This window comes from Theropithecus gelada, chromosome X, assembly GCF_003255815.1.
Source record: "Theropithecus gelada isolate Dixy chromosome X, Tgel_1.0, whole genome shotgun sequence".
Classification (NCBI taxonomy): Eukaryota; Metazoa; Chordata; class Mammalia; order Primates; family Cercopithecidae; genus Theropithecus; species Theropithecus gelada.
The window spans coordinates 15,598,358-15,611,166 of record NC_037689.1 but is presented as its reverse complement, the minus strand read 5'-3'; the positions used below and the strand labels follow the sequence as shown (position 1 = coordinate 15,611,166).

At 42.5% G+C, this 12,809-nt stretch overlaps 1 protein-coding gene across 2 annotated transcripts in view; it reads left to right on the top strand.

The window, feature by feature from the left end:
• Nucleotides 1-1,813: 1,813 nt before the first annotated feature.
• MAOA (monoamine oxidase A) overlaps nt 1,814-12,809 on the top strand; it is an 85,194-nt gene continuing 74,198 nt past the window's right edge. Inside the window, exons 1-2 of one of the 2 annotated variants that reach the window (XM_025372114.1) lie at nt 1,843-3,343; nt 4,646-4,753. Coding sequence is in view for 1 of the 2 variants with exons in the window: in XM_025372113.1 (XP_025227898.1) it covers nt 1,999-3,343 (1,345 nt within the window). In the remaining variant the exon portion in view is untranslated. Of the gene's footprint in view, nt 3,344-4,645; nt 4,754-12,809 lie in introns of both variants that reach the window. The other variant, XM_025372113.1, reaches the window with a different exon arrangement.

Here is a 12,809-nt window from a genome sequence, read left to right as displayed (position 1 = left end):
CTGCCACCACTTACCTCAGTCTAAGACACTTTCACCTCATTCTTTAAAGAATTCCTAACTTTGGTCTACCTGTACCTATCTACTCTTGCCCGATTTTGCACATGGCAGGCAGAGAGACCTCTCCAAGTTGCAATCTAGGTATATTGCCACTTGCTTAAAGTCTTGCAGTGGCTTTTGTTGCTCTTAGGATAAAGGCCAAGATTGCTACCTTGGCCTCGGCGGCCTCAGCAGCCTTGTCTCCTATACTTCTCCCCTTGCCCACAGCTCCACAGAGTAACTTTTAGTTCCCTTAATGAACTATGCTTTTTTTTCTACTACAGGGCCTTTGCACACATTGTTTCTTCTTTCTAAAACATTTTTACACTCCCTCTCCCAAAGTTAATGTCCTGAGGGGTCAGGACTCAGGACACCCTAACACTTTCTTATTATCCCTGTGGATCTTTCTAATATAACGTTTGTCAGAGTCTGTATTTACACATCAGATAGACAGTTGTCTATGTCCTCTATTGGCTCATCCACTAGACTGTGTGTTCAATGATAATGGTCTCTGTCTTGTGTTGCCTGTGTATCCCAGTACTGTGCCCTGTGCCTAGCACATAGCGTGAAATCAAGTATTTGAATGAAAATAAATGAAAACAATGAGAATAAGGAGAAAGGTGGACAGAATCACATTAGAAAGAGCTGATTTCTTTATATCTAGTTTTTCTTCTCTCTATGCTCAAAGTCTACCAAGATAAAAATGATTTCAATTTAGTCATGTCTCAAGTCCTTTTCTAGGAAGTAAAAGTTATTAAAACAGGATGAAGAAAAGACTAAATCCATATTTCTTTACAGTTTATTCAACAAGATACAGAATGTTTGATACAGTTTGATACAGAATGGGGTGAGGGGCAACAGGAGAAATGTTTATAGGTGGGAGCAGACATCGTCTGCTTCCTCAAGTTCTCATCACTTTCTCTAAATTTATGTCACGATTTCACCTATTTGTGAGGGTTCCAGTAATGACAAATTCAGCTTTTGATGACAAATTCAGGATAAGAAAAAGTGGAAAATTAAGAAAGGGATAAAACTAGCAAACAGAAGGCTGGCTGAACAGTAAAATACATGCACTAAATAGCACTCTTTTCAGTAGGATGGGGAAACACATGTTTTTTATTTCATTTGTTTCTGCACCTTAGCCATCCCTTTGACCTTCGCTTTTAAAATGCAGTCCCACTTAATACATGATAGGTGAGTTATTTTTCTTGCGTACTTGCTTCGATTTGGGTTAAGCGCCTCAGCTTGAAAAACCCCATAGAGAACCAATAATTGCCTGGTCTCCCACAAGTGACGGTTCTCGCCCCGCCCCGCCCCGCCTCGCCTCGCCCCGCCCCGTCCCACCCTGCCCATCCCTGCCCATCCCTGCCCTGCCCCTCCCCGCTCCTTCCCGCTCCTCCCCTCCCCACTCCTCCCCGCCCCTCCCCTCCCCGCTCCTCCCTACCCCTCCCCTCCCCGCTCCTCCCCGCCCCGCCCTCAACCTAGTGCGGGCTGGAGGCTGCGCAGACCTCGACGGGCTATACATGACGTCACAAAGGGGCCAGACCAAGTGGGGCAGCACCCTGTGATCCTGCGATCCTGCCCGGCTCAGCCTCCTTCACATATCTGCTTCCTTAAGTTCACTCTTGCCCAGATAGCTTTCAGTTAAAACTAAAGAATGAAAGCACTAGGTTGAGACACTACGCGGCTACACCCACATCCACTCCTCCACTCTCGCCAAGCAACCGCGCCCCCCGCCTGCAGTGGCATCGCCCGGCCACGCCCAGTGGCCGGGCTTCCAGCGCGAGCAGGCAGGTAGGCCGGGAAGGCGGGGCCAGGCCGGCGTACAGCCACATCTCCCCGCCCCTGAGTGGGCCCGGCGCCCGGGGCTGGCCTCCAAGAGTGGGTACCGGGAACAGCCCGACTGGAGAAGGGCTGCGGGAAGCAGAACACCGCCCCCAGCGCCCAGCGCGCTCCAGAAACATGAGCACAAACGCCTCAGCCTCCTCCCCCGGCGGCACCGGCACCGGCACTGGCACCACTACCGGCACTGGCACCACTACCGGCACTGGCACAACTACCGGCACTGGCACCACTACCGGCACTGGCACCGGCACCGGGCGCGAGGCGGAGGGCCCGCCCGAAGCCGGGGGCACAACTTCCCAGGTCCCGAACCCGGCCTCCAACTTGGACGACACCTCGTACAACGCGTCCGAATGGAGCATCCGTTCTGAGTGGCGGTCGGTCTCGGATCCGCTAGCCAGTTCCCAGTGGAGCACGTCCTCAACGGCCGAGGCCGCCTCCTGGACCTCCAGCATACCCTCCCGAATCAGCACCCCCGGTCTTAGCGAAAGTATGGACTCCGACTCCAAGAGTGGCCTCCGGGATTTCAGCGCTTACAACCCGAGCAATCGGATCCCCGAGTCTACCACCCGCTCGAACTCCTCCGATGTGGCCTCCACAGCCTCCAACCAGGACACCGGCATTCCCTGGGTGTTAGTAACAGGACCTACCCCTCCCGTAAACTCCCCCTACGAGTCATTGCAAGGGTCTGTCTTCTCCTCAGGGTTCAGCCCCCTACAGGGTTCGGTAAAAGTACCCAACCTGCCCCCGGATTCCGTCCTGAGCTCAGTGCCCGGCTACACTTGGATGTTTGTACGGGGACCTCCTATACCCAATGACCTTTCGCAAGTGTCAATACAAGCACCTCCTACACCCAGTAACACCCCCCGAGTGTCAGTACAAGGGTCTGCCACATCCTCAGTGCCCAACTTCCCCTGGGGTTTGGTACCAGGACCACCTCTGCCGGATAACATCTCCCCAGTGTCGCCAGAAGCACCTCCTGCACCCCATGACATCCCCCAAGTGTCAAGGCAGGAGTCTACCCCCACCTCAGTGCCTCACACTCCGCAGGGTTCAATACAAGAACCTCCTGCACCCAGTAATCCTTTCCAACTGCCGACACAAGGACATTCTAAACCTAGTAACTCTCGCAGAGTGTCAGTACAAGAGTCCGCCCCGCTCTCAGTGCCCAGCTTCCCCCGGGTATCAGCTGAAAGATCAGCTCCGCCCCTGGGCGCTCCCGGAGTATCAGCAAAAGGGTTCGCCCCGCCCACAGTGGCCGGCTCCCCCCGGGTATCAAAAGAAGGATCGGCTCCGCCCCCGGGCTCCCCGGGGGAGTTGGTAGAAGGGTCCTTCCCACCCTTTGCCGTCCGCACTCCTGTGCCTCCGACCCAGGAGAGTGTCAGCCCAAGCATGGAGAATCAAGAGAAGGCGAGTATCGCGGGCCACATGTTCGACGTGGTCGTGATCGGAGGTGGCATTTCAGGTCAGTGTGGACCGTAGCGGTGGCCTGGGGGGTCATGGCCAGTCAGGGGTAGGGAACTTGCAGTAGCGCTTGTGGCGTTTGGGGGTCTCTCATGCATGCGAGAGTGTAGTGTAGCCATGGCTCGGCCCCATATCCTGCGAGGTGGGAGTGGGGGTTGTGCCAGTTTTGCTGGTGGTGTGACTGGGGGAGTCAGACACAATAATTTTACTACTACTACTATTAAATACTAATATTTAATTAGCTCTTGCTGTGCAGTTATATTTAGCACTTTACGTGGATTTTCTCAGTCCTCAACAGTCCTGTGTGGTGGGAACTAAATTCATCCCCGTTTTGCAAAACCAAGAAACTGAGGTCTGGGGAGTTTCAATAACTCTCTTGAGGTCGAATCACCTAGCTTGGAAGTGGCTGAACGATTTTCTCCCATTTAAGACCTGCAGTACTAATTCCTGAGGTGGCTGCTTTGCCTCACTGATTTCATATCCTTTGCCCTAAACAGAACATCAGGATACAGATTTCTGTAGTATTGAGGGAGCAGTAGTGTTATTCCAGCCCTGCTCTTCTCTGTTTTCCCTAGAAAATTTAGTGGGTGAAGAGGAAGGAGGTAGACTCCTTTAAGAAAAGGTAGGAAAAAAAAAAAAAGGGGGGAAGAGGGAGTGAGCTCTTAAACTATTCCTGTGTGTGTGTGTGTGTGTGTTTGTGTGTGTATATATATGAACTTTGTGTGTGTATATATATATATGAACTTGCAGGAAGGTGTAGGGCATTTATTATCCAAAGAGAATCCCTTTATGAAGCAGGGGCTGAGTGCCCTGTTGTATCCTCCTTCCTTCTTTCGCTAAGAGGTACCACCACCTGAATCTTGTCTTCATGAGCCAGTTGGTGGGCCAGGGTTCCCCTGGTCCAGGCTTGGATTTGTGGCTAACCAAGTGAGTGGTGCATGAGGCTTTTCAATATCTTCCTGGAAGCCTCATCATGATTGATATATTAATTGTCACCTATGTTGCCATCATTGGTAAAATGTTCGAAATTTAGGAATTTTGTTACCTTTCAGCCCTGGCTAGAATACCACACTGACCTATCCTGCCCCCACTAGGTGTTAATAATTTCTGAGTTATCCCTGCAGGGTCTGATTCAGAAAGAGAAAGATGATGGGAGTGAGTAAGTAGAGTGGCCCCACAGTAGCCATTTTTATATAAAAATCTTTCGAGGAGACGCTGAACATGCTTACAAATTAATGTTGGGTAGAGATAGCTTTTGACTTGGCCTGTTCAGGATAAACAGTCACCTCTTTATCCTGAACAGGCCAAGAGAAGAGATTGGCATGAACTGTTGCTTTGACAGTTCCAGCCAGTACCAGCAAAAACATACATGTATGTTGGAGCATCAGAGGAAAGCAGCTCCTGGTGGAGAGTAAGAAAAAGGAGTATTTCACCTTGTTTCTCTTTATGTATTTATATATTTGTTTATTCATTCAAAAAGCACTTGTTGAGTACCTGCAATGAAGTGGGCTGCTGTTTCCCAAAATCTGGTCCCACTAGGCAAGCCTCCTAGAAGCAATATGGTTGCAGATCACTGGAAAATAAATGTGATGGCAATGTGTTATATACATTGAGGAGGGGTTCTGGGTCCTCTCCCATCTCCATACCATGTGTATTCTGCAATTCAGAGTTCTTTCTGGGATTTTATTCTTAGTCTTTTTCTTGTTCAGTCTCCAGAATTCCTTAAGGAGCGTTGTTTTTGTATTTTTCCTCTGCCTGATTACCTGCTCTTCCTCCCTTTCTATACTTTATGCTCAATACTTGGTCATTAGCAGAGGTGAAATCACCATGTAGCTGATAAACTTTATGCTTTATGGCCTTATAACTGTAGGTCTCTTCGGTTCTCATTCTAAATAAATAACCAGTTTCATACTCAGTCCTGTATTTGCAATTTTGCTTTCTTATTTCTTAGAGAGGTTACCCAAGTTATATAAGTTGTAGGTCCCACAAAACCTGAATCTGTCCATGGTCACTCTTAATTATTAATTTATTTCCATTTAGGGCGTTTCTTACACAGTAGTTCACACCCCTATTCCAGAGGCCAGCTTCAGTGACACTGGAAAAAGCACTTGGCTTCCTCTAATGTCATCTCCATCAGTCAGATCTGAGTGATTTTAATACTCAGACTGACCAGAAACATTGCTTTCTATCTGTGGTACCTTCGCAGATGGTTCACAACTGAAATGAAAGTAGTTGCCAAATGTGGCTCATGTTAGATCCTGGACATCAACTGAGTGTTTCATGAGCCGGTGAGAAGCATCACTTCCCAAGCATTCTTGTGAATTCAGAAACATACCATTTTTATGTGTGCTTGGCAGTATCCCATGAATTACTTAATAGTCCCTGTGGCAGTTTTATATGCTTTTGGATGTTCTTTACAACTTTTGTTAGGACTTGCATGCTTTGATAGGTTACCCACACATTCATAATACATCACCAATCCATAGCATCAGCAGCAATAGTTATTTCTATTATATAACTCCTAGAAGAGTACATATTCTAAGTGACATTACTCAGAATTGATCCATATTAGCAACATTATTTTTTAATCTCTCTACACAGAGAATAACAGCATCTTGATGTATCTCCTTTTTTTGTCATTATAAAACATAAAATAGACTATGTTTTACAACCACAAACTCTTTTTATCTGCCTAACCACCAATTAAATAATTATATATAGTATGTTAATAGTTGAGAGGGGAAATAACCCTGCCAATTTGTTGGTCTAGTGATATCTTTAAAATGCTCTGGTCCTTAACCATTCGTCATCTATCACCATTTCCTTTTTGAAACTCCTTTCATGTTTTCTGCGATGCTATTGGATCCTGAATTTTTATCCCATATCGATTGCTGCTTTTCCATCGCTTTCATTGTGCTCATATTCTTGCAAGCATCTGGTTTTGAAAGGTTCCACTGTTCATCACTTTGGGGTTCTTAGGTACTCTCTCCCTCTCTTTCTCATTCTAGAACTTCAGCTGTCCCTTATCTGTAGAAAACTCTCAAATCTCTCATTTGAATCCTCTTCTTTCCCTGAACTGTCCCATAGTTTATCTGCTCCTGGGTATTTCACGATTGAACACTTCAGGTTCAACATGTACCATAGCTACTGTGCTAGCCAGTCCAACTTCTTTTCCTCAGTTCCTTGACTCTGTTCTTAGCACTACCATCCCTTCTATAATTTTTGACATAATCTTTTGTTTTATCGTCTGCACCCCTTTAGCAGATCCTTCTCACTCTTCTTTGGGGCTATCTCTCTTCTCCTTTCTCTATGATGACCTCCCTCCCCCCATCACCAGGACAGACTCTTTTTGAAAAAAATTTTTGTATAAATGTAAGGGATACACCTGCAATTTTGTTACATGGATAGATTGCGTAGTGGTGAAGTCTGGGCTTTTAGTATATTCATAATGTGAATAATGTACATTGTACCCATTAGGTAATTTCTCATCATCCACCTTCCTCCTGCCCCCACACCCTTCCAGTCACCAATGTCTGTTATTCCATACCTCTATGTCTGTGTGTGCACATTATATAGCTCCCACTTGTAAGTGAGAACATATGGTATTTGACTTTCTGAGTTGTTTCACTTAAGATAATGGCCTCCAGGTTCCATCAATGTTATTGAAAAAGCTCTTGACCCCTGAAGCTACCTGGTTATGACCCCATTCCCAGTGGCCACCCTTTACAATAATGTCTCTCCCTTTATGTCCATCCTGCATGCAGTGTTCTCCCAGACTTGATTTTTCTTAAACACTTCTTTCATCACCTTGCGCCTCTGCTCAGGGCCTTTAGTGCTGTCCTATCAGCAGTCTCTCAAACACCTCCCTACCCCGCCCCGCATCGTGACAAGTAGCATTTCCTACTATTTTCCAACATGGGTTTGAGCTTTAGTCTCACTGCCTCGTGTCCTCAGGCTACACTACCTTTATTTTGTCCCTTCATGCCTTTTCTGTTTTGATCTTAACATGGAAGTGCTTTTCTCTTACATTTATATTCTATCTATCCTTCAACACTTGGCTGAAGATCCTTTCCTTGATCACTCTGGCTCCCACTGATTTTTCTCTCCTCTTGTAGAGCTTGTAATCTGTACTTAACAAACAATTTACACTTGTTTTCTATCTCTTATTTCATGATTTGATTTTAAGGATAATGGCTCAGTCACTGAATTCAGGTGCTAGTTCTTACTCATGAGCTGCCACAGATATAATAAATGACAGAAAACTAGCGGTGGAAGATTTTAAAATGTGCCCTCAACTGAGAATTTCTGAAATGGCTCTCTTTAGTAGAGAAAAAAAGGAAACAAGAAAAAAGCCCACCTCCAGGGGACAATGTATACTTCCTTCATGAGTCCGTTTGGAATTTGAGTCTTTGGGTCAAAGGGGTTTTAAAAGGCAATCTAGTCTAATCACCTAAGATTTTAATCTTCTTGACAGCACCTCTCTGGTGATTAGGGCCAGATGGCTGTAGCTTTGAACGCATTTAAGGATAGGAAATGCTCGATCTCTCAAAGCAACTCATTACAGGTAGAGGTAGCTCTGGCTCCTGGTCTTGTTTAAGCATTTCAGGAGCCTCTACCCATATACTAAGCAGGGACCAGATCATGGGGAAAGAAAGAGGTATATAAAGATGAGTAAGTAGCATCCCTGTATATAAGGTACTTCTATCTTCTGGAAGAAGTAATCAACTGGGTGAATAATTGACATGAATACAGTGAGATAATAATTGATAGGAATATAGTGAGATAAATATCAATGCAGTGAGATAAATATTAATGTTATGAATATGAACAAAGTGCAGGAATCTTGAGAGATAAGTAGAATTTTAACAGGTAGAAATAAGAGGATGGAAAAAAAGACATACCATACAGGAGATACTAGAGGAATACAGATACAGTCATGAGAGTAAGCCAGACATGAGCAGTGCTTAATTTCCCAATGGCGAGAGTTCCAGGGAATGACAGTAGTTGTTTCCTATGCCTCTAGGGATGTGATCCTGGTAGCTATTGAGATGACCCCAGTGTGCCACGTCTGCCCATGATTTTTGTTCCTGTGTGAGCTGTGAATGGTTAGCGAGTGCACAGTGAAAATGCCTTAGTCATAACGCTGGATTGTCCTGGGTGAACACAGTGTTTCTTCATTTTTTTTTTTTTTTTTGTATGCAATTAAATTCCAAGTGTCATGTAGAAAGACCTCTTCATGTCCAAATAGTGTTTAAGCAATAGAATTCCTCTCTATTTTTGTCCATCAGCTGAGCTCTGCTAAAAGAATTGAGAACACTAGCTGCCCAGAATTCAGTGCTGTATAAAATCAGCAGGAATGAATTTTTCTTATCATCTGAGAGACAGAAAAGCCATTTCGCAAGAAAAATGACTAATGTTCAGCATTCCGATGACTGAGTCCACAACATACCACAATTTCCCTTTTTTCCCGTAAAAATTATTCTGCTGGGACCATTTTAGGCATTTTAACCCAGAACTTGGCAGCATGTACCGTGTGGTTTTGCAGTGATTAAGAAAAGCTTCCATATAAGAAATGCCACTTATTTTGGGTGCCTTAGTTATTTGAATACTCTGAGGTTCAATGTGGGCTGAGCATTAATTTTGTGCTGTTTAGGACACTTCTCTGCCCCTATTTTATATTTTATTTTTAGGATGTTTTTACTTCATAAACTTTTAAAATACTGAACAAAGAACACAAGAATTACATTTATTTGTGCTCTGATTTTTTTTTTTTTTTTTTGAAATCTTCATGGTTGAGGGAGCTTTTGGATTTATCTGGCATTTAATGGGAAATTTTAGCATTTAGTCAATACTAATTGATTTGAATTGTTACATAATCCTCAGCTATTGTGAAACATGTATTTAACAGTAGATCTAGGTATAGCATAATTGCATACATTACAGAGACCAGTAATGGAGAAAAAGAAACATGGAACACCATTATTGGTGAATATTGGGTCACAATCTTTGTGTAGTTGTGGCATAGAAATATTTTAACCTATGAAAAATCTTGCAGTATTTGCATTCAAGTGTACTCAGAAAGACTAAGGTTGTATTCTAGTTTTATATTACATATAGGGTGCCCAGCCCTGTGATTTAGAAAGTATAGACACCTGATAAATAGTTGTTAAGGAATATACTTGTATGTATGAGATGTATAGATTTCATAATGATAGGTGTTTTTTTTTATTTTAATTTTGTGTAATTAGAACTTCAAAAATTGAATCAAAACATTTTCTAAATGTTGTGAGCATTTGAGACAAATTGATTGTTGGGACTGTTTCTCCTCCTTTATCATGACAAATATTTTATATTTTTATCAGCAATTTGTATTTTCCTTCAAACAATCTATTTCTCGTTGTGTTGCCATCTATCATTGTGTATTAGGGAAATTGAAAGTCTTTGAACTGTGGTTTTGTCATCCAAGAAGTTGGATTAAGTTATATGTGATATATCTTCTGGTATGGATTTTTAGTAATTAGTCAATTTCATGAAGATCCGTCTCTTTAGTTTTCTTTCTTGGACCCTCCTCAACGTTTTTTTCTTCTATGCTTTATTCTGGGAAGAGTTTGCATTATCTCTCATACTGACATTCTTCACAAACTTAAATCAGGGCCTGGGGCTCTCCACAGGTGCTCATTCACACTTGCCCCATGGCTTCTCTGAGTCTTCTTGAAAAACCCTTTTCTAGTTGTTGCTAGGCCAAAGTAAACAAAGCACACTCATTCACAATATTTAATTGATTGATCAGATAAAAGTGTTAAGAGCATAAAAAACAGATGATAAACTTTAAGAGTCGAAGTAATTATATATTAACCATGTCCAAGGGTTATAGAATAGTGGCCTGTAAGAGCCCAAAGGGACTGAAACAGAGGCTCAGAGGGGTCAAGGGAATTACCAAATGCCACAAAATTCTTAGCTTTATAACTTGTCCTTGGATGCATAAAATACTGACTTCTAGGACAGTGCTCTTTCTGTACCTCACCTCACTGGACTTGCTTTGTCAGCTTATCCATAGATCTGCAGTAAACCTTACTATTGCTTTACTTTGAAGGTTGATGCTCTAAAGCATAGTGACTACTGCTTGACAGAAATTTATATACGATATCACAGGGAATGTTATTGCTTTCTGAACATTTAAATTTAAAAATATGGGGCACCCTATTAGGTAAAATTACTTTCATATGACAAATCTATTTCCTTTTCGGAAAGTCCATTCCTAGTGCATTTAGGATATGTAGAGATTGTTGGGATAGTTTAGATCAGTGATTCTTGACCTTTTGGACCAAATGTCTCTTGGAAAATCTGATGAAAGCTATTGGACCTTTTCACCAAAAAAAAAGCATATTTTTACACATAGATGTTTTTCTCCCCTGCACCAGGCCAGTGTTCTGGAAACCTCTTCTGTGTCACTGTCCTAGTAGTGTAATTATTTTTAGCTGATACTGAGGCTTCATGAAAGTGGTGAAAAATATTTCAGAGGATTCATTACATCATTAGACAGTTACTAGTAATGAAATTTTAAATAGACCATGATGAAGAGTCAAAACATTCAGGCTGGAAACGAAGGCACCTACATTTGCTATATTAGGTCCATGATAACTAGAGAAGTGAACTTGACATGTTTTGAAAAGAAAGAATTTGGGAGAAAACATTGGTGAAGGAAATGGAAGGCTGTGGTGATTAAGATGATTTCTTTTAGTAGTTTTCAAAGATTGTTTATTTAAAGTATCATTAGCCCATCGTCTATTCAGTGACTTGTGTGAGGAATAGACCCTATGTAACCTCTGTGTCACAGGGGTTACAGCAATGAGCCTGAAATGCTCTTCATACCTGAAATTGGTTCAGAGGTCCAATGTCAGCACAGAGAAGAGAGGAGTTAATTCCACCTGGAGAAAGTGACAAGGAAAGGACTCGACAGAAGTGTCATAGATTTTGGATAAATTCTGAAATGTAATGAAGATGACCTTTAAGGTGACCATTTCCAGATTAAATGAGTTAGCTTGGAGCTGTGGCCTAAGTTAAAGACCATTTTCTTGCTTGTATATGTCTGTTCATTCATTCAGTAAATATTTGTCAATTGTGCATCACTATATGCCTTGGGTAAAATTTGTGGGGTTTGCTCTCTGCTTTTCTGCTTTGGCATATTGCCTCAAAAATGAAATGCCTCTTCGAAAATCTGATGAAATCTGATTGCCTCAAAAATGAGGCAATATGAGTTGGTGTTTGACTATACTTTTTATTGTCCTTGGAGTGTTCAGTCCAAGAGTCCAAATGTGCAGTTATGTAAGAATTCTGTTGGCCAGAGACCACTTCACTGAATAATAATTAACTTAATATATCATGCAGTGTACTCTGTATAATTCCTAGGTGATGATGAATATCAAAGTTGAAGAAAGATGTCACTTTCAGGAATAAAGAGAAAGAACTAGGCAGGCATCAGAGTGTACACCATAGCTACACTAAAACCTTGCCCCAACACGCTCAGCTTGTGCTCTAGGCATTGTTCACCTAGGACCTTGCCTTTGGGAGTTTATTATGCTATTTGAATAATCAATCTTATAAGAGATTAAACAAGCTTTCCTAAAGTGTGTTTTCAGGTATACATTTTTTTAAAAAGCAGAGGGTGGATAAATGCTGAGTTAAATGGGTCTTTTTGCTGCAGGACTTCTCAGGACCATATGCCAGTGTGCACCAGGCATTTCCCAGAAGGAGAAACAGTATATGGTGTTCCAACTTCCATGAACATTGATTCTTCTCCCCAGAGCATCTTTCTTGAGGACTCATGTTCCATAAAACATTTAGGGAACTACAGCCCATCCTAGCGTGCAGAGTCCAAGGACAGCAATATGGAGTGTCCCTGGTGTATTTTAAGTTTCAATGAAAGAATGGGGCAAATAACAAATTAAGGGGTAATTGCATTCCCTAACTTGGGTGAGATCCTTTTATCTAAAGTGAAGATGAATGCTGAACAATAATCAAATAAATTAGGACTGTCTAGACAACCAGTCTTTTGAATTCAGGGCAAATTGAAGTTAATTGTTAGCTTTCATCTGTTTATTACTTGAGACAGTCCTACCTTTTTTAGTCTATCAAAGGGATTATAAGATTTGGCTTTTCCAAAAGCAGAGAATTATGTATCTGAAAGGAAGTACAAAATGCAGATGGGCGTAGGTATAGATCAGATAGATAGATAGATAGATAGATAGATAGATAGATAGATAGATAGATAGATAGATAGATAGATAGATAGGAATGGTTTTATGTATCAAGGGCAAGTTTGCGTGTACATTGATATTCTCTGTTGTCTTCTGCGAAAAAGCACAATGGTGGTTCAAAGATCAGAAAATGTGCTAGCAGTATTTAGAATCTGCTGACTTACTTAGGCATAAAGGTTAAAATGACATGGCACCCTATCCTTGTCAATG